General features: G+C 35.9%; 1 protein-coding gene across 3 annotated transcripts; it reads right to left on the bottom strand.

Moving 5' to 3' along the window:
* Positions 1–2,785: 2,785 nt before the first annotated feature.
* On the bottom strand, positions 2,786–20,744 carry LOC307158588 (neuropeptide FF receptor 2). Of its 3 annotated transcripts, XM_079871299.1 has the most exons (6): positions 20,060–20,152; positions 9,924–10,279; positions 5,612–5,711; positions 4,043–4,943; positions 3,299–3,349; positions 2,786–3,193 (listed from the first exon to the last, which is right to left on the bottom strand). In XM_079871299.1, exons 1-5 carry the CDS (start codon positions 20,119–20,121, stop codon positions 3,332–3,334), a joined length of 1,437 nt encoding a protein of 478 aa, XP_079727425.1. In that variant the 5' UTR covers positions 20,122–20,152; the 3' UTR covers positions 2,786–3,193; positions 3,299–3,331. The 3 variants fall into 3 exon arrangements, with proteins under 3 accessions (XP_079727425.1, XP_079727426.1, XP_079727424.1); XM_079871300.1 differs by lacking the exons at positions 2,786–3,193; positions 20,060–20,152 and adding an exon at positions 20,614–20,744 and having other exon boundaries at positions 3,286–3,349; XM_079871298.1 differs by lacking the exon at positions 2,786–3,193 and having other exon boundaries at positions 3,286–3,349.
* Positions 20,745–21,079: the final 335 nt, after the last annotated feature.

Below are 21,079 nucleotides of genomic sequence, written 5' to 3' on the forward strand. Positions count from 1 at the left end.
AATACTTGTGCAGATTTCTGCTCTTAAAGATGCTGTGCTGCATTTGGAGTTCAGACAGCACTCACATTGTGTGTAGCCGATAGGCACAAGCCCTTTTACCCAAACTGGACAAATAGGGGTGTAGTAGACAGGGGGGAAGGGGGGACGGGGGGACGGGGGGATAAAAGATTTCGGGCACAGTTGCTTATGCGATGATGGGAAATAGCTTGCTGACAACACAGCTTAATGCTCATTGGTTAAACAACCATGATGATTTGTTCTCTTCCAAAATGTTTAATTTTCTAAACCTGATATCATGTTTTAATTTATGTAAATTATGTGTGAATATTCTTAAACTCTCTGCATGAGATAAGTAATTGATGACATATTCCTAAAAGAAATCTAAAATACATGTCTTTATTAAACTAAAAATGGATGGAGAACGCATCTTTGGTATAGGAAAATTAATTAACCTACTAACCGCTACTTTAGATGACTTGTTCATCATTTTCATATAAAAGCAACGGAATTTAGATTACATCCATAGAATTACAAGAAGTGAGAACTATCCGTCGAATGCATAGGCCTATATTTCACTCCTTACCTGACTGTAGCGATCTACTTGACTACATTTCAGGTGAGGCACATCTCAATTGAGCCTGTTGTCACTTGAATATGTAGAAACATCTTTTTCCTGAGCAACCAATGAATGCTGCCATTACCGATTCTAATTTCCCCTGAACTGATGTCCTATTCTGGTCTCCATATGAACCCGTGTTAATACCGGGTAAAAAGAGCGACTGAATTAATTAAACTTTTTGAATACTTATTTTAAATGAATAAAAACGAGCTCAGTTTAATAGCTGCCACAACAACAGCAATAAACTAAAATAATTCCTGAAATTAATTGATTAGTGCACCACAAAACCTGAAAAGAATATCTGTTTCTGTCACCAATGCATCACATGTCAATGACTTATGAGAGATAATGAGCATGGCAGCACTTACTGTATGTGAGTAAGGTATAGGAGTGCTCCTATAATGTGGACAAATAGCCCTCTGAACTTCACTGCGATTCAGAGCTGTATGTAGGATATGTTATCAACATAACTTTGGGCCACTTCATGTCATATACCCACTCATTTAACTGTTTGAGGACATTCTCTGTTGAGACTCTGCAGTGTCAGAATGACTGTCTTTAACAAAGTGTCAGCACTACAGAACCATATGCTTTTTCTAGCCATTTTAATAGGTTTAATGTTACATTATCTTCTAGGAAAATATGCTAATTTGACCAGAAACACTGGAGAATGGAAGTCAGGTGAAACTTCCGTGTTCAGAAAAAGGATGATAGACCTGAAGGTTTTTGATGCTACTGTGGATGACATATGTGGGAATCATGTATAAATGCATCACATATCAACTCACTCCTTCGATGTTGGGACTGTTTCCAGATTCTAAAGAACAATAAACTGAATGTCAATGTAGAACGTCGTGCGAATGCCAGCACTGGAGACATTTAACAACTTTGAAATAGAGAGAGACAAAATTAGATGTTTTTCTTCCTGTATAATTTTCCTGTCCACTGTGTGACAGTATGTCAAAATAATGTTGTTTATAGGCCTACATTATCCTATAGCATCTTTCTTTGTTGAGATGAATATCTTCCAATGGTAACATTAGCAGCGCCGACATCCAACAAATATACTGTCAAATATGTCCCCAATAATAGGGCTTTAAAGACATGATTATGCTGTCACAACACACTGACATGACAAGTAGGCTGACACCCCACACTGCTTTTCACTTTTACAAAAAATAAAGTTGCTCATAATGACCATCAACAAGTAACACATTTCAACAAGGACCTGCTTCTCTCTCTAACTATTGTTCTCTGTCTGATGCACATTATGCAATAAGCAGTGGCGGTATAATGATAATTATTCCTTTTGTAATTTGAGCATTAGATAATGTAACATTCATTATGTATATGCTTTGCTCTCGTAGAACATCTCACGTACAAAATAGATTGTTCGCATGATTATTCATTGTTTACACATCATTGCAAATCATAGTAAGATGCAGAATTGCATACAAGAGGATTACCAAACTGAAAAGTTTCACACCAAGAAAAAGACTTATAGCATCAATACATTGTGTGCCAAGTATATCACTTTGTAATCAACAGCCAGGTTTACATTAGAAACACAGACAATAAAATTTCATTTTAAAGTGAGGTCTTTTTTCTACACATACAACATTGACAGCGTAGATTCTCATTCGCCAAAAGCAAAACTGTGAAATATGCATAAATGTCAGATGCAATAACCAGACACAGTTTGAATACTTGCCATTCCCTCGTGGATGTGTTTCTTGACTCATTCCACATATAAGACCGTTCAAGTTCTCATGGTTTCTGACCGCTAATGCCATTTTTTTAAGGCACAGCTCTTGTTCAGCAGCTCATTTTCATTGAGTTTTTGAGTCTGAAAAGATCCTCAGGCACTGTCCCCCATGTCAGGGCACAAACTGTTGAGTGTTTGTGAAAATAACTGGAAAAATGGCCTTCCTGTTACAGTCAACTATTTTATGCTAATACAGATTCATAGTTATGATGCTTCTCACAGACCAAGACCTACTACATTCACCATGTAAACACGCCAGCAAGAGACCTGCAAGTTTTGCTGCTGGCATTTATTCAATGTTGGTTAATAAGTAAACATGTTGAGCAGGCAATAAAAAAAATTATATAAAAGGTAACTCAAAGAGAAGAAACTGAACAGGCCATTTTGACAAAATGGTGTAATTTTACCATCCAGATCTAGAGATGCAATAGAAATCCCCCTCAAATATCCCCTGTTCAGGTACTTCAGTCAGTTTCAGATGTGGCTTAGAATCAAAACTTTTTCCATGGGAATATCTGTATTAGTTGTGGTCTTGACATTTGGTGTAATTTTATATGAACCTCAGGGTGTATTCCTCAGATTAAACCGGGTGTAAGCGCAAACATCCATGAATGACATTGTGCATAATTTGGCATCCAGTAAGATGTAATTTCATTTCTCATCTTATTAAGTCAAAGCTAGGTCCACAAAATGGCCTTGTTTGTGTTTGTCAAACATTGCTGAATATTAAACCCTCCAGATCAGACTGCCTTTCTGGAATGATTATTGTCTTAAAATTTCATGTGAGAAAAGGCAGAGCACATCCTTGCCTAGAAGATGAAAGAGATGAAATGATATGAAAGACGAACTCATGGTGCCCCCCCCAGCAGTAAAACAGTCAAAGAGAAGGGAAAAATCATCTGAGTGCACAGTACCTTTGAACAGGTTCCATGAAGATCATTAAGCACCTATAAATCATACATTACCTGTGAAGAAAAACAGACAAACAGTGGTTACATTTAAATCGTTTAACACCCTGAATTTTGACCTGCTCAAGTACATGCCAGTTTAAAAGTGTGGAATTTCAGTATGAAACTAGGGAATTTGCCATGCACAAATTCTGTTGAATAATGTAATTTAAGATAACTATCTCTTGAATATTTTCTCAGATCAAAAGAGAAGCCTTTCACCGAACTTTAACAATATTTAAATATTTTAGATAAAATATGTAATTCTGTATTTTATATACGCGACTATTCAAAAGTTTGTAGTTGGTAAGATGTTTTTTTGTTTTTAAAAGAAGTGTCTCACACCAAGGTTGCATTTATTTGATTACAGAACAGCAAGAACTTGAAATATTCTGAAATATTTTTACATAAAAAAAAAACTGTTTTCTATTTTATTATACTTTAAAATGTAATTTATTGCTGTGATGCAAAGCTGAATTTTCAGCAGCTATTACTCCAGTCTTCAGTATATATTGTAATATACCGATTTGCTGCTCAAGAAACATTCCTTATTATTATCAACGTTGAAAACAGTTGTGCTGCTTAATATTTTTGTAGAAATCTTGATTTTCTTCTTTGATGAATAAAAAATGTCAAACAAACAGACACACAAGTTTCTCTAACACACACACGCACACACACACACACACACACACACACACACACACACACCTTCTCCAGATCTTCCATGATCAGATCCTGTTCTTTTATGTTCTCCTTGCCTGAAGACTGGCTTCTGTCACCATTGCCCACAGACACCAGCTCTTGGATGAGCCCTTGTCCTGGTCTGGGACCCCCAGCCTCCAGTGCACACTCCTTGATCATCGGCAAGCTGGCAGGCAATACAGCATTCCCCTGCAGTCGGTGAGAGTAGCTTCTCCTCTTCCCCGAAAGGGCTGAGCAGAGCTGAAACTTAAAGGCCGCCTTGAAACCTTTACGGAAGTTCTCATTGAAAAACCCATAGACTATGGGATTGACGCTGCTGTTACAGAACGCCAGCCAGTGAGCCAGAGGATAAAAATAGATATTAATGACGCGATGCTGATGCTCACTCAAGCTTGCGTAGTCGCTCAGCATCATGAGAGCCCACAATGGTAACCATGACAGGATGAAGAGCAGGGCCACCACTAGCAACATTTTAATGACCCGCTTCTTTTTCCGGGATACCAGTTGACGACTTTCATTTCTGCTATATTTTCCAGAGCCAGAACCGGAGCCTGAGGTCCCAACTTGGCTCACAGCGGCAGGCATTGATGTTTTGAAGAGTGTGATTCCAATCCGAGCGTACATAATGACAATCAGGGTCAAAGGTGCCAAATAAATGTTAGCGAATAGAACTGTGGTGTAAATCTTGCGCATCTCCTGATTTGGCCAGTTTTCACGGCACCAGTAGAAGGGTTGCGTGGTGTTGCCATCACTTAGCAAGATGGAGACCCTGTGCTCTTTGGTGACCTGTAGCATAACACCAGACGGACACATGATGGAGATAGCCAGAACCCAGATGATGACAATGATAAGGGTGGAGGTGGAGATAGTGAGCTTCTGTTTGAAGGGATAGACAATGCAGCGGAATCTGACACATTAATATAAGGAAAAGGAAGGACATATTAAAAGGAGAAAAGAAAAGAGATGGATGACAGAAAACAGAGCAGAGGTAATTGAGTCAGAAACAGAAAATAAGTGTTTCAAGAAAGTGTTTTTTAAGAAAAATAAATACAATAAATAAAAAAATAAGCATTTTAAAAGTTTACCATTTTAAAACTATCATTCAGAAGTTAGGGGTCTGTAAGATTTTTATTATATATATAAAAAATAAATTAATAGGCCTACTTAAATGTCATTCTTCTGCACAATTGTTTTCAAATGTTTTCTTGAACACCAAATAAGCACAGAATGATTTCTGAAAGATCATTTGACACTGAAGACTGAAGTAATAGCTTTGCATCTCAGAAACAATTTACATTTTAAAATATATTTAAAAAAAGAAAACAGTTATTTTAAATTGTAATAATATTCCACAGTATTAGTTTTTTTTTTGTTGTTGTTTTTTTTTACAGTATTTTTTTATCAAATAAATGCAGCATTGGTGAGTGACATCTTTCAAAAGCATTTTTTTTTTAAATCCCCAAATTTTGAATGGTAGTGTATATATAATAATTGTCCTGAAAAAAAAAAAAAAAAAAAAAAAAAAAAATGAATCAGAAAAATAAAATATTTTGACAACAATACTTTTTTGCCCACCTGTCCACAGCGATGGCCACTAAAGTGAAGACAGAGGCGGATACCGATATTCCCTGCACCATCCCACTCAGCTTACACACCAAACTGCCAAAAGGCCAGCCTGCAGGAGAAAAGTGAAATATGAACAACAGAAATGACTTTGAATAACATAGCTTAAAACATTTTAAGAAATCACAAATTTTTTGTGATTATAGTTTTTCAGGCTCATCTCCCAAATTGCGACATTATTGTTCATCTTTCTATCTTCTAGAAAGTACAAACCTTGTCGGCTATACAACATTACTACAGCTAGTTCTTCTAAAATGTATTGTTTACTTTTATTTAATTTTATTTCACATTTTGCTGTCAATCCAAGACTATCACTGCGTACATACGGTATTGTACTTCTGTTTCCTACTTGTTTTCTCCCTCAGTTTACAATAAATACAACTTGACAGACTTTACAATCTGAAAACTCTGATCTCTCTTTTTCTCTCTCCCATTCAGTTTTCTCTCCTTATTTACTTCCTTTTTCACTAACTGACACCACTTTAAGCTGGCACTTTTTTGTGTGAGGAGTGGTGTTAACTGAGGGGATTATAGAGAAGACTGAAGAAAAGAACCCAGCTCAATCACTCGGGGACATTATTGTTTTTGTTCACCTCTTGTAGGAGTAAACCCAGAAGATCCTTTTAAGAGGCTGATTAAATGTGGAGATATTGTGCAGCAGCTGGTCGACATGTGGGTATGAATAATGATGTGATAGACAAGGAGGGTTTTAAAAGACAGATGGAATAAGAAGAATAGATGAAATAAGAGAGAAAATGAATAAGGCAGAGATTGTGAGACAAAGGCCCGGCGCCACGAGGGGGCAAAAGGGGGCATTGCCCCCTCAGATCTGATTTGTGCCCCCTCAGTTTCATTTTTGTATTCATGGTTACAAATTAAATGTTTAACCTTTTGAGCGGTACGGTCCCATATATGGGATTTTTATTTCGGTGCCCCTGAGAGTACGGTCCCACATATGGGATTTAGAATGTTCAGCGGCGTCACATAACTGCCAGATTCAAAATGTGCCTTCGCACATTGGTTGGCGCTGAGCCAGAGACGGATGCGCTCAGCGCTGTCATATATCACAACTATGCATTGTTTTCAACCTCATAATGTTTATTTTAGGTTTCAGACATTTAAATACACATAAGCACTAGTAAAACAATACATTTGGAGTTTGTAAAATACACACTGATGTCTGTGGAAGCAGCAATAACAATCTATTCAAATATAATTTGCCGACGCGTGTTATTCATGTCAGACAAACATAGTGGAAGTAAATATAAAGTTTACACTATTCTTCTCACAGGTAACGGCAACTTTCTTACATGGATTTAGGGAGAATCTGATGACTGACAGAACTCTCTGAACTGTGGCGCAAAGAAACATGGTGGCACCCATCTCACGTTATAGATCAAGATCAATATTATTTTTAAAGGTTTTTAAATGACCAAACACACTTACACTGAGTGTGTTTGTATCCTGTTTCTCCTGTGTCCTGGTTACCTTGATTCTCTGCCTGTTCCCTCGGATTTCTCTCCTTGCCTCAGGCCTTTTCTGTTATTGTTTGGATTGCTTGTTTGTGTATGACGCTTGCCTGGATTTGGATAACGTCTTTGGATTACCCTTTCAAATAATTGCATTTGGATCCTCAACCTTTGTGTCTCAGAGCAGTACGTGACAGAGTGTTTGGTGGATTGCATTTTCCAACACCTGAGCAGCAGATGAAATACCAAAGTTGAGGCACTTGAGAGCTGCACAAAAAGAGCTGCTTATATAGTAGAAATTGAATTTGCACGGCAAACGTGGGCGACGCCGGGATGGTCGCTAACAGTATATCAATACAAAGGTATTTCAAACTTCTTTTTCTCCTCAGCAAAGAACGAAAAAAGACTTTACCGTGAGTTTATCGAGGCCTTTAATATAAAGCAGAGAACTCAGAGCCCAATTTATTTTATGCAATCTGTTGCTGGTGTAAAAAAATCTTCCTGCCATATGTCAACACTTACTCTTACTTGGCATGGGTTTTGGAGGTGTGAAGTGTGGAGTCAATTACATGATGGAGTTGTTACATTTGGGGCCATAAAAGCACCTCTGGTGAGGGTGAAATGTTGGTTGTGCATCATGATGTGTTGTCATTACCCTGGAAAAAAACTCTTTAGCAGCCCGCCTGCTGTAGTCTTGTTGGTGGAGACAAAACTGAGGGAGTTCAGTGTTTTAATGATATCCGCCTCTCTGCCTGCTGTAGCCAAGCAAAGAGCAGGCGTCAGCAGGTATCACATAAAAAGTTCCACGGATCATGTTGCTATGTAACAGCTAAATGCACCCAGGATAGGAAGCGTGTGCTTGGAACCGTAAGAGAATATTGCTGGTTGGCCGTAGTTCTGGTGGCTGATGATTGTTACTGAGGATTCATACAGCAGCTCCCAAATCAATGACTATTAGTGTCCTTTTGTTGTTAATTTCAGTGTTTGCAGTATCTTAGATATTCAAGATTTTAACAACATAAACATGCACATTATCATATTTAAGTAAAAGAAACCCAGGCTAAGTCTACCTTAGGATACATTTGAAAACGGCATTTTTGTTTCAAAACATTAGCATTTTCCACACTAAAATGTCTGAAAACACATAAATCATCTTACTGCACAGGTGTAAAACTTATTTTTGTGATCACGTTTTCTGTCATGCTTGCAGGAAAGTTGCAGGAAGATTGTAGCCTACATAGTAATATTTATTTTTAACAACACCATGAAAGCAAACAGCAGGCGCATGGCGGCCGTACCTAAAGATAGCTATGGGTAAAATATGTGTCACATAACTAACCATCGTTTGTCATTGTTTTCAAATGCCTCTGTTTTCACAGTCCACACTACAGCACGAAAACAGCATTTTCAAATTCATCCACAGAGAGCATATTTAAAAGCTCAGTTTTTGCAGGACAAAAACACTGTCTCAGTGTGGAAGGAAGGCTGAAATGTAGAGAAAAAGATTTCAAATGTATCTACAAGAGAACTACAATAAATAGCTAAACAATACGTAGCTAAGGACAATTAGGGGATAAAAAGGGAATCAGGAAACAAAGCAAAACTACAAGCTAAGAGTCCACGTAACAAAACACAGACAAGCAATATGCCAGATGACTGCAATTGTGAAATTTCAAAAGGTCTACTATGTGCTAGGACAGTGGTTCTTAACCTTTTTTTACTCCAAGGCCACCCTCCACTCCAAATCAATTCTCCCCCACCTCATCTTTTTTTTATACACAAAACATTTGTATTCTAGTATTATCACTTTTCAACTATTCAACTATTTTTCAAGTATTTTACACACAGCACAATAACAGCCATCATTTTAAGCTGTTTTTAGCAAAAACTGTGCTGTTCGCTTCAGCCAAGAACCACCCTTTCTAAGATTTTTCAAGTAATTTCAATTTTGAACCATTTTATCCACACAAAACGCCAAGAATATTGGTGTCACTGTAACGATGCGGTTGATCAATACTGCTGATCTTACTGTACTGACGCTGTTGTATGAATGAACTGAACTGAGCTGGTCGATGACATATTTTTTTGCAGAACTGCTTTATAGATGAAATGACCTTATTTATTAATTGATGATTTTTACAACGGAACTGAATCAACACCAAACTGACTTCAGCTGTACAACAGCCGAAATGCATAATCTTCCTATATTCACTGTAAAACTGCTTTGAAACTATCTGTATTGTATAAAACGGCATATAAATAAAGGTGGCTAGACCTGCCTTGACACTTTTTATGTCACCACTGACTGAACAGTGGTGCATTTGGTTTTATCAAACTATCTTTGAATATATCTAATTGGCTTGTTTATTTTGCAAAGCATCATGGGAATGTGCCGTTTTGGTCTAACATTCCTGTGTAGTGAATTTAATGGTGTGCTGTTGTGACATTTAAGCTTGTTTTATGTCTCTACTGTTGTGAGTTCATCTGTCCTGTGTTTCCTGTGACATTATATATTTTTTGAACAATTATACCTATATATAATAATATATAATAAACATTTAAACGTTAACTATAGTATAATTTCAAAGCAATTGTATTGGGATGGAAACTATCTACCATGGTGGTCATAGCAGCAACAGAGTGACTAATATTTGGAGGTAATTATGCCTAGACGGTGAACTGTGCAAAATAATATTTACTGTAACTAATTAGATAACAACAATTGTTTTGTTTGTTTAAATTTAATTCAAGTAAACAAAGAAAACATTTCATCACAATAGCAAGAAGGGCCTTACCTGTGATGATGTTGTCCACCAATGTTGTGGGCATGCAGAAGATGCCAACCAACAGGTCACTGATGGCCAGGTTGAGAATGAAGAGATTGGTGACCGTACGCATGTTCTTGCTCCTTAGCACGATGAAGCACACCACTCCATTTCCCACCATGCACACGATAAAGATGAGGAGGTAGGATACAATGAAGATAGCAGACACCAAGGGCTTGTGTAGATAGAAGTCCACATAGATGTTTGGATAAAGATATTGATGAGAGGAGGTACGGTTCACTGAGACATTGTGGCCGTCCTCCACAGGAGAGAAAAACAGAGATGATGTAGTGGAGTTGGGGTCCAACAGTGTCATCGCCATCTTTCTGAAGAGAGAAAAATAATTCATTCATTCATTCATTCATTAACTAATTAAAAAATGATTGACCTTTCCTACATTTCAAAGCAGGAGTGTCAGACAATTCAGGCCAAAATATGACACAAAAGGTGATTAGTCTAAAAAAGTTTTCATCCCTGCTATACCTTTTTAAAATAAATAACTGGCTGACCTTTCCATTTGTTGACATGACATGGTTACATTCAGATGGGAAATTTCATATAGCTATTAAGTTGGGTGTCCAACTTAGAGATAATCACCATATTTATAATGAAACCATAATATTTAATATTAATTGTATAATAAAATATAATGTATTGTTACTACTGTAAATCTATATTAAATTATGGGATCTCCTTCAATGCTTTCAGAATCATTACTTTTTAAAATAATTTTGTTTCTGTATTTTAAATATCAAGATATTTTTATTTTAACATTTTAACTCTTCCGAGTCGCCGATCACGCCGGCGTGATCAAATCACATGACCAGTTTAAAGGGGTGATGAACTGAGAAATCAAATTTTCCTTGAGCTTTTGACATATAAGAGATCATCATACTATAATAATATCCTGTAAGTTTCAGAACTGAAATCTACCTTGTTAGTCCAATAAAAGCTTTTATAGACATCAGGCTCAGCAAACGACTCGTTTTTCAAAGTGGGGAACTATGACGTCAAAGAGGATAAAACACCACCTCCACAAAAGAAGATCAACGCCTACTTCAACACGGCCTGTTTAGCCCCGCCCACCGATTCGCCCAAAAAATGCTAAATAACATAGGACGACATGATGATTGCTAAACCGGATCGAGCTACTTCCAAGCAATAAACATGCTGTTGACTAAATATTGTGCAGTGCCTGGTTGTGCAAGAAGACAGCATGCTTCCTTCGGATTCCAGCATGGTTAAACTTTATAAAATCAGTCAATCACAATTTCCCGACGGATCTGCCAGCAACATGTAAGTAACCATGTGTATTCTAATGCCTGATCTGCGATCAGTGATTTCTGATGTGTAATTATTCAAGTTCAGATATCTTTCTCTTAAAATCGTTCAATACTGTTTATGCATCAGTGACTAAACGATCAACTTCACATAATTTCTCGTAGTATTATGAAAATAATCTTTTTTAAACTGTTATTAAATTATATACAGAAAGCGATCAAAGAACGATCCCTTTCCATTCGCCCAAGCTGTCAATCAAACAGCACAGCGCGAGCCGCGAGAGCTTATCTGGACACTTACCAAACTCGTGATGAAATAATGACAGTGTTACACTACACAACGAAGCTCTTACTGTGTATTCACATCGTGTTTGCATTGTGATTTGGTGTAAGCATTTGTGAGAGTGCAAAAATTGCGTTGCAATGATAAGATCTTTATTCACGCGATCAACAGACTGTCTGTCACCTGCTCAGTCAAAGCTCATCATGCTGCAACCTTTCATGTGATGGAGTAGATTTAAATATAATGCTTTAAACGATACTTTTCACTATTTGTTAATCTCGATAGCTGTAATAGTAAAAACGTAGTAAAAGTTTTCGAGAGAGTTCATGTAATAGGCCTACTAGCTATTTCATATGCAAGCATGTCAGCCAATCACAGCAGTGGGTGTTTGCACTGCAGTCTCACAGCAGACACGCCCCTTAAAACGGAGCGTTCAAATCTGAGGCTGAAATCAGGCTTGGAAAAATGGCTTTTATTTATAAATTATGACAATTTTTGATGTAAAAATCATACTAACATTATAAGGGCACCCCAGGCAACATTATAAAATAATAAAACAATCCAGTTCATGACCCCTTTAAGACGTCGAAGCATAAAAACAAAGTCACGTTGAGCGCTGCTGTCCACTTCTGTCGAAAGTGCTGGCTTGAAACTCTATTTTACTTTTTGTTTTGTGTTGATAGACCAAGTAAAAACGGAGATATGATCATTTAACCCTCAGAGAGTCTTCGTTTAGCAGTCACACTCAGTGCCTTCCCGGTCAGAAGTGACCGGACACCTAAAAATGAAACTTCCTCCATCCCAGTAAAAACCAATGCAATTTATTTTTGTTCTATAATATTTATTCTTTTTAATTTAGTATTTTGAGACAATTTGACTGAACTTATTAATATTTATGCAATATTTATAGTCCATTTTTTGCCATTGAAAATAATGTTTTTTTTTTTATTGTTTTTTTTGTTTGTTTTGTTTTTTTCTATGCGGTATTTTCGGTTAAAATAGAGACTAGGCTTTCAGAAAAAAAAAAAAAAGAAAGAAAAAAAATCAATTTATTAAACATAAAATTAAATAAATCATGTTATTGCATGGGTTTACCACTAGATGCCTGTAATAGCTCTAAATGGAGATGCTTGTGAATTCTAGTTGTTTTTGGACCAAATTACTTACTTTTAAGATGTGGATTGATTGTATTTTTTTAGAAATTCTCAAATAATACTTTTTGCCAAGGTTTAGAACATTTTATTAATTATTATTTTAATAATTTTTATAATTTTTATATTAATTATATATATATATATATATATTAATTATAATTATTAATTATGTTATGTTTTTCACTCTTGATGTTTTAGAGTTTCACCCCTTCATTGCTGAGCACTTTTTTTCTGCATCGTGGCCGATTTGTAGAGAATTTTTGTGTTTTTGTCAATTTCCCATTCATTTCCTATGGGGGTCATTTTTGACCGAAGACCATGAGTGTGACTATTTTTTTTATGACCACTTAGCATGCTCGGATCATGACCTCAATTTTTTTCTGTGTTCACATACCTAATGCCAGAAAAGTCACCAAGTTTCGTAACATTCCAATGAAGCTGTGATTTTTAAAAATTCAAAACAGATTTTTTGTAATCTGAATTTATTGGTGTGTATGTGTATAAAAGTGTGTTTGTATGTGTGTGTGTGTGGGTGGGTGTGATTTTTTTGCACTCTTGATGTTGTAGAGTGTCACCCCTTTACTGCGGTGTACTTTTTTTTAGAATCGTGGCCGATTTGTAGATTGTACAGACAAAAATTCAGAGAATTTTTGTGTTTTTGTAAATTTCCCATTCATTTCCTATGGGTCGGTCATTTTTGACCGAAGGCACTGAGTGTGACTATTTTTTTTACGACCACTTAGCATGCTCGGATCATGACCTCAATTTTTTTTTGCATACACATACCTAATGCCATAAAAGTCACCAAGTATCATAACCTTCCGATGAAGCTGTGATTTTTTAAAATTCAAAACAGAAAATTTTTCGGTCAGAAGTGACCGAAGACTCTCTGAGGGTTAAACTTTATATACAAAAATATTGAAAATATTGACGCGTTCGTAAAGGAACGCAAGATGGGATGCGACAGGCGTTGCATTTATTCTCATAACTTCGTCGGTTTTTGTCATAAAACAAAACGGAGAAAAATGTGTGAATCTGCTGACTCTGCTCTTCAGGCTGCACATTTTAGGGAGTGGAGGAGGAGCCAACTGAGCAAAGAAGTGAAATTGAAAGGCGCCCGCGGGAGTCGGGAGATTGACGGAGTAGACAGAGAGACATATATATAGAAAGAGAGAGAGAGAGATATTATTGCTTGTTTTTGGAAAAGTTTGAATAGATTTTGAGAGTAGTTTAGGAGTAGTGTAGATAGTTTAGGTAGTTTTTTGTGGAAGGAAAATGAAGCGAATGTCTTTGGTCTCATTGTTGACAGAAACTGTTTTGAGGAGTGGCACAGATAAAAAAAAAAACTCACCTGATATTCGTTGTAAATAGTTGTATATATAGCCTAGTTTGATTTTGTGTTCATTTTACCTTTTGTATAGTATATTTGCACTTTTTAGGAACCCCTCTTACTCAAGGAATGAAAGCCCTGTAATGTAGCTGTCTGTGTAATTGTACATGAAGTGTTTTGTAGAGTTTCTAAGCAAAAAAGAAAAGAAAAAAACGCCTATTGCCACACCTGCTTTTTGCTGTATATAGTTTGATTTTATCTCAATTTTACCTTTTTTATGTTGTATTTGCACTAATTGGGAACCCTCATACTCTGGGAATGCAAGGCCTTAAATATAGCTCTCTGTATAATTGTGTGCATAAACTTTTAAAAAGTGGCAAAGCTAAAAAGAGAAAAAAAAGCCTATGGCTACACTCGCTTTTTTTTTTGTAAATCATATTTTTTTTGTATATAGCTTGATTATATCTGAATTTTACCTGTATATGTTGACATTTACAACTTGTGTTTACATTTTAAACCTTTTAAAATGCTTCATTGAGCATGTTTGTGTTTTTTGTAGTAAAAAAACTATAATTTTTCTAATCGGATTTTGTGTTTTTTGTGTGATTTTGGGTCCAGTATGTTGATACAGTAGCCTACATAAAAGTGAAAAAATAATTGTCTGTTCATATAGGTGATGTTGTGCTGAAAAAAACAATACCAAACATTGGTATGGTAAACATTTGTTTATGTCGCAAAATAAAAAAAATAAAAAGTACTCAAAAACGGCCAAAATAGCCCAAGACTCCGAAGAGTTAAAGTCCGCGTGAACCGGAAGTTGCAAACGACTTTTCTCCAGTGTTGTGACGTATTTCCCAGTGAAAAGGAATATTGAACAGAGGGCAGGGTTTTACTCTAGCGCTCCTCCTCTCCAACTCTGCTCATAACAGACTAACGGTTTGAGGGGAGTGGTTAAGCGTTTCCCAACCCAAGCCGTCAAACTTATATCATCAGAGAAGGAACGCCATTCCAGACCGGAAGTAACTTTTCAGACTTTGATTAAAGATTACGACGGCAAACAATTTTTTTCTGTGTATTAACTTGCACGGATTAATTTTTCACCACACGACTCGTAATATGCGCTAACAAAGTAAATAGGGTAAATTTTGATTTCAGTTGGACTTTAATGACAGTATAGCCTACTTATTGAACAAAAATTCTTATTATTATTTTATTTTTTTAATAAACAGAGAATAGTACAAACTTTGCTAAAGTGATTGTTTTGAACAAGTATTAACTTAGACATTATTAAAAAAGGATTTCCCCCTATTCTGGTGAGCCTTTTACCCCGTGTGTGGTAAAAGGCCCCCCTCGCCACCACATACATTTATACGATTTTTAAACAAAATTGCTCCATAAATGTTCAATATAAACATCTATTTTTTTTCAGAAATCATACACTATGGGAGTAGTGAAAAAAGCAATTTTTTTCTTAAGGCGTGGCTTTAGCCCTGTTGTTCTCTATATGATACTGGAACCCTCATATCTTTCACATCATATTGAGAAGAATATTTCCGCCACTTCAATATGTCATATTCCCACAAGGTATAGTTAAATGTCATTATTTAAATGACATGTGCACGAATACACTCTCAGTTTTATGGACATTACCGTGCATTCAATATTATAAATTCTATTCCATTCTCTAACCAAATAGTTGTGTGTTGTATGTGCTTTGTATGGCTAAAATTGGGAGGTCATGCATAATTCAAACTGTAGTCACATCTTGTTAGCAAGCTCCTTTCCTCATGAAAGCTTAAGGCGAGGTCACGTATGCAGGATAAACAAGTGTGACATATAAGATACACTCTAAAAAATGCTGGGTTGTGTTAACCCAATGTTGGGTCAAATATGGACTAACCCAACGTTGGGTTAAAAATTCAATTTAAAAATGGACAAACCCAGCTGTTGGTTTACATTTTTAATGTAACCAATGCAATTTGTCCATTTTTAAATTGCATTTTTGTCCATTTTTGATTTTGTCCAAAATGCAATTTGTCCATTTTTAAATTGCATTTTTTAACCCAACGTTGGGTTAGTCCATATTTGACCCAAAATTGGGTTAACACAACCCAGCAGTTTTTAGAGTGTGAACAATACTATTGAGCCTCTTTTACGCAATTTATTGTTTAAAAGCAGTTTAATGGCTGCATTGGTATTTTATGCTTACTATGGAAAATACTTCCAATGTGAAAGTGCTCTTGTTGAGAGATGTGTGAAAAGACATGGGAGACATGAGGTGTAAAAGCTCAAGTTTAAGTAGGGTTGGCATATGACAGCACATTACAGATGTTTTTCTTTTCTTTTTTTATTATATAGTTATGTCAGAAATTAAATGTTGCATTGAATCATGTTCTGACGGAGACCTCTAATCATATTTAACAGTAATCTGATGAGGATAGCATGTATAAATAATTCAAGGTTCAATCCACATGTATTTACTGTCATTTTCACCTTCACCTTGACTGTTCTTTGAGGTGAGAGAACAATGGCTTCTCTGTAAAAGACATAATGGTTGCACAAGCCAGCAAATTTAGCAAAGATGAAAGAGAAAATTCATTTGAAACCAGCTTGCATCAGCTACTTGAAACAAAAAAACAAAAACAAAAAAAACAGGAAAAGATTATGACAGTCTACAAACACATAAAGCTAAAAAATATATTAATAAAAAAAAAACAGATTGGGAGGAATTTTCAGACAGGCTGCATTTACATATGAATTAAGTTGTTTAATCAAGTTGACTAAAATTGTGGACAAAGTAGAGACAAAGCTCTATTTTTTTGTATTTTTAAAAAGAGTTGGTAAAAAGAGAGTCAGTGACTGACTTAAAAGAATAAGACTGACTTAAAATGCTCATAAAAAATAAGCTAAGAAGCAAACAATAATCTGCAATAGCCTTGAAGTCTTGAAGTTTTGATCAACATTTCACATGTTCATGTAAATTACCATGCATCAGTATTTATAGTCTGTTTTGACAGAACTTCATCTGCTGGAAGAAACTCTTCTGTATTTAATAACCCTGCTGAGCAGTGCTGAGATAAGGCGCATTAAACTTCATTTTTTAGTAACGTACTGTACATATATCTGTCCCTGCTGTCTAAATTATGAACAGCCTTTAGTGAGTCTGTGGCTCTGAAAAGGAAGAAAAACTGATTTTAAAGCAGCTATGTGTTAATATGATTAACCCTTATGCGCTGTTAGGGTGTATAGGGTGACCCGAAATGAACATTGCTGGATGTTCATGTTCCCTTCATCAAAATGGCATGAGACTTAATGACTTTGTCATTTCATGACTTTGAATCTGGTTGTATGTTAGTGTGACAAAATCACTAAATCACTGCCACAATGCAGAACACTACACATAAATGTGGCAGCAAAACCATAACACATCCACAATGTGGAACGCTCATGCTCTCTCTCTCACACACACACAAAATCACCCATAGAAATCAATGGGAGACTACAAAAAATGACTTTCTGTTACATCATTTCTCAAAAAATGTCTGTTACAATGCAGAACATATACAAAAAGGGATGACACCACAATACATCCACAATGGAGTAAACACACACAATGATTTTATAATGTCTAAAAAAATAAAAATAAAAACTTGTATACCTATGTGGAAATGGCAAAAGAGCCAGTGAGTGATGCTTTTTCTTTAGCAGATGACATCAACTTTCCACTAAACCATGGCACATGTCCATGTTATCTTCAAAAGGGAAAGTTAGAAATATTGAAATTTTAAAGGATATTTTATAAAAACCTATTTAAAAATATGAATCCCTCATAAAACCCACAAATATTTTTTTTCCACCCATGCGGTGTAAACGCATGAGAACAGGAAATACTAAGTTGTTATAATCATACTGCCTTTTCCAATAACAGTTGAAACCCATTGAAAAAATTCAACTTATGTGAAAAGCTTTCAAAGAATATATTTTTTTTGTATTGAATACGTGTTATAGTTATTTTCAATCAGCCACCTTCCAATTTTATTATATCCTTTAATCTCCCACTTTAAATTTGCAACTACATGAGAGAAAAAACATAATTCAGTCTACCACATCTGGCAGGGCTCTACAACAGCTAGCTAAACAAAGTATTATTTGTAGCCTACATTTATGGTGCTATACTTTGGTCAAACCATCTTGTGGACTCGGGTGAACTGTGTTGTTTAAATAATACACACTGTGCCCCCTCTGGAGTGTGAATTTTGTAACACAGTCTCACCCCAAAACGTCACATACTGACGCGTCTTGACCATACGGCAACATACGACGAAAAGGGTACCCCTAAAACGTCCATATGTGACGTTTTGGGTTATGGGTAGGTTTAGGTATGCGTTAGGGTACCGCTAAGAGGCGCTGCTGGTGCGCTTATGTCTTCGTCTCATATGGACGTTTTAGGGGTACCCTTTTCGTCGTATGTTGCCGTATGGTCAAGACGCGTCAGTATGTGACGTTTTGGGGTGAGACCGGGCTGAATTTTGATAATCTAACTTCTCAGAGCTCCCCATCCAAAACAGCAGCAATTTCACCTCAAATATTTGAACTCTCCATGCACTGTTTGATCAAATGTTTGAATCCCTATTATCTTTGTTATAGCTATACATTATTACACAATTTATGTGATGTGAAAAACACGCATAATTTTAATTTCGCAATTTATCTAACAGAAAATTGTGGAAAATGTTTACTAACAGGTTTGTCATTGTCTGTATAATCAACCAAAGTCAATTCCCCTCTCTCACGACTGACAGCAGCCTTGAGTATATTGCAGAATAAATATGAAGTATTTGTGTTACATATTATCAACATAATATCAGAATTTATGTTGTGGAAATTTAAGGCAGTCACTATTCTAGAAAATGCCAATCTCTTTCATAATTGTAAACATAACTGTAGGCTTAACACTCCAACAGCACTGACAAGCAAGCCTTCCAATACATTTAGCACAATAGGATGATGCCACTTTTTTTGAATGAGTGAAGTTTGCCAAGTCCAACAGATGCCACTCATAGATTCAAGTTAACTGAAGAAGTTTGAAATCTTTTCCCCAATTTAAAAATTGTAAACATCGCATGAAACAAGATACTGTCTCCACAATTCAATCATCATGAACTAATGATTTCATAAAGATTAAAAAGCTAGCCTTTTAGTAAAAACCACTCATTCAGATCAATGATCCAGCCACCATGGATTATAGACTGCAGTTTATCACAGCCTAAAAGTTGGGCACAGGTAGATGAATGAGAATTTAGCAAATTATGCACTCAAAAGTGCTGGTTAAAAGTGCTACACCTGATCTGTGTCTATTCCGTTTCCTTTATAGTCATAGACTCTAAAGAAAATATATTTATATACTAAAATGTATTTGAAATACATTTATTTTATGCTAAGTAGCCTACTACAAATACATTTACATATTTATGTACTTAATATAAATACCCTGCAATTGTACTTTGGTATACTAAATTGGTATACTTAAAGTCTGTAAAATTGGAACAACCAATTTTGTAGAATGCACTTTAGTTATCCGGAAATAGTGCTGAGGTCCAACTAAAGATATAGGCCTACTTATATTTGATTGTGCTAAAGGAACTATTGCAAGTATACTTAAGGTACACTTTATCTTGCATGTAAAGACTGATATTATACAGAGATCATACTATCCTTACTAATAGTGATATTAAATACATTTTAGGCTTAGTATTAAGAAATGTGCATTGTGCAATATAAGAAAAATAAAATTGTATTATAATATTTATATCAGTAAGTCGCAAGCGATATGTCAGTAGGCTAAATAATGGATTTGTAGTAGGCTATAGGCCTACTTGGTATGAAATAGCCTAAATGTAGCCCTATTTTAAATAGCCTACATTTTTTTTTCCATACAAGTTTTTTTTTTTCACTAGGGCAACCACAAAAGAAAGCTTATCTTTCCCATATATTTCCTTTATAATCATTAAATTGACTGACTGATCTGATCTGTTTTGATCTATAACCCGTATATTTACCTTTCTGACTTGACACATTGAGATGTGCTGTCCTCTGCTGACATAGGGAACAATGACCACATGCTGAATGTTAACTGAAGGAGAACGCGATGTTCAGTTATAGTTGCAGATGAACGAACGAACTTAAAATTTATGTGTGTTGGGTTTACCTCTCTAATTTCATCAAGAGCGCGCTTCAGAGAGACGTAATAGACGCGCGGCAAGATGAAGCGACAGGAGCAGCTACAGCCAGTATGGAAACTTACATCAAAGATTACAGTAATAAATACTAATTCACTAATTCATTAATAGTGCTAAGTGTTTAGCAAAGCATATACAAATGAATATATAAAAACTTGATATTATAGCTATTAAATATAGCTTAGCCTACATTGATTGTATTGCTGTTACCTATAATTTAGTCAATATGATTTCATATTAAAATCCACATAGCCTCAAGTAAATAAATAATACATGCCCATTAATATGAAATAGAGCCAATTTCAATCAAACCACGTGATCTTTCAAAACAACATTTTCCTAACCACAGACAATTTAAAAAACGTACGTCTCACCTTTTGTGAGATAAACGTTCCCACTCCTGATTCAGAAGATCCTCTCTGCTTTCTTTGAGGGGGAATTAGATCAAAGCGAGGAAAGATCCATAAAAGATCAACAGATATTTTTTCTGAGTAAAGTTGCGGCGCGCGCGGGTTAATAAACTGCTGCTTCTGCACGCGCTGCGCTCTACTATTAGACCTGATGGAGAGATTCCCGCCCTGCCGCTCCTGAGAGGAAAAGAGGAGGAGAAACAACACGGGCTGAAGGGTATAAAGATGCCCTATGAAAGGGGAACTATGAAAATAGAACCAGTCTGTTCTCCGAAGAACACGCACGCACATTAATATACACAAAAATTAGTATCATATAAACTACAATAAGCCAAGGTATTCATTCTCTTAGTGTTGCTGAGTGAATGTTTTGGGCTTCAAAAAGTGGCTCTGGTGTTGTTTTCATAATGGTTGGTCTTACTTTTCTTTC

This window comes from Squalius cephalus (genome assembly GCF_949319135.1).
Source record: "Squalius cephalus genome assembly, chromosome: 5".
NCBI lineage: Eukaryota > Metazoa > Chordata > Actinopteri > Cypriniformes > Leuciscidae > Squalius > Squalius cephalus.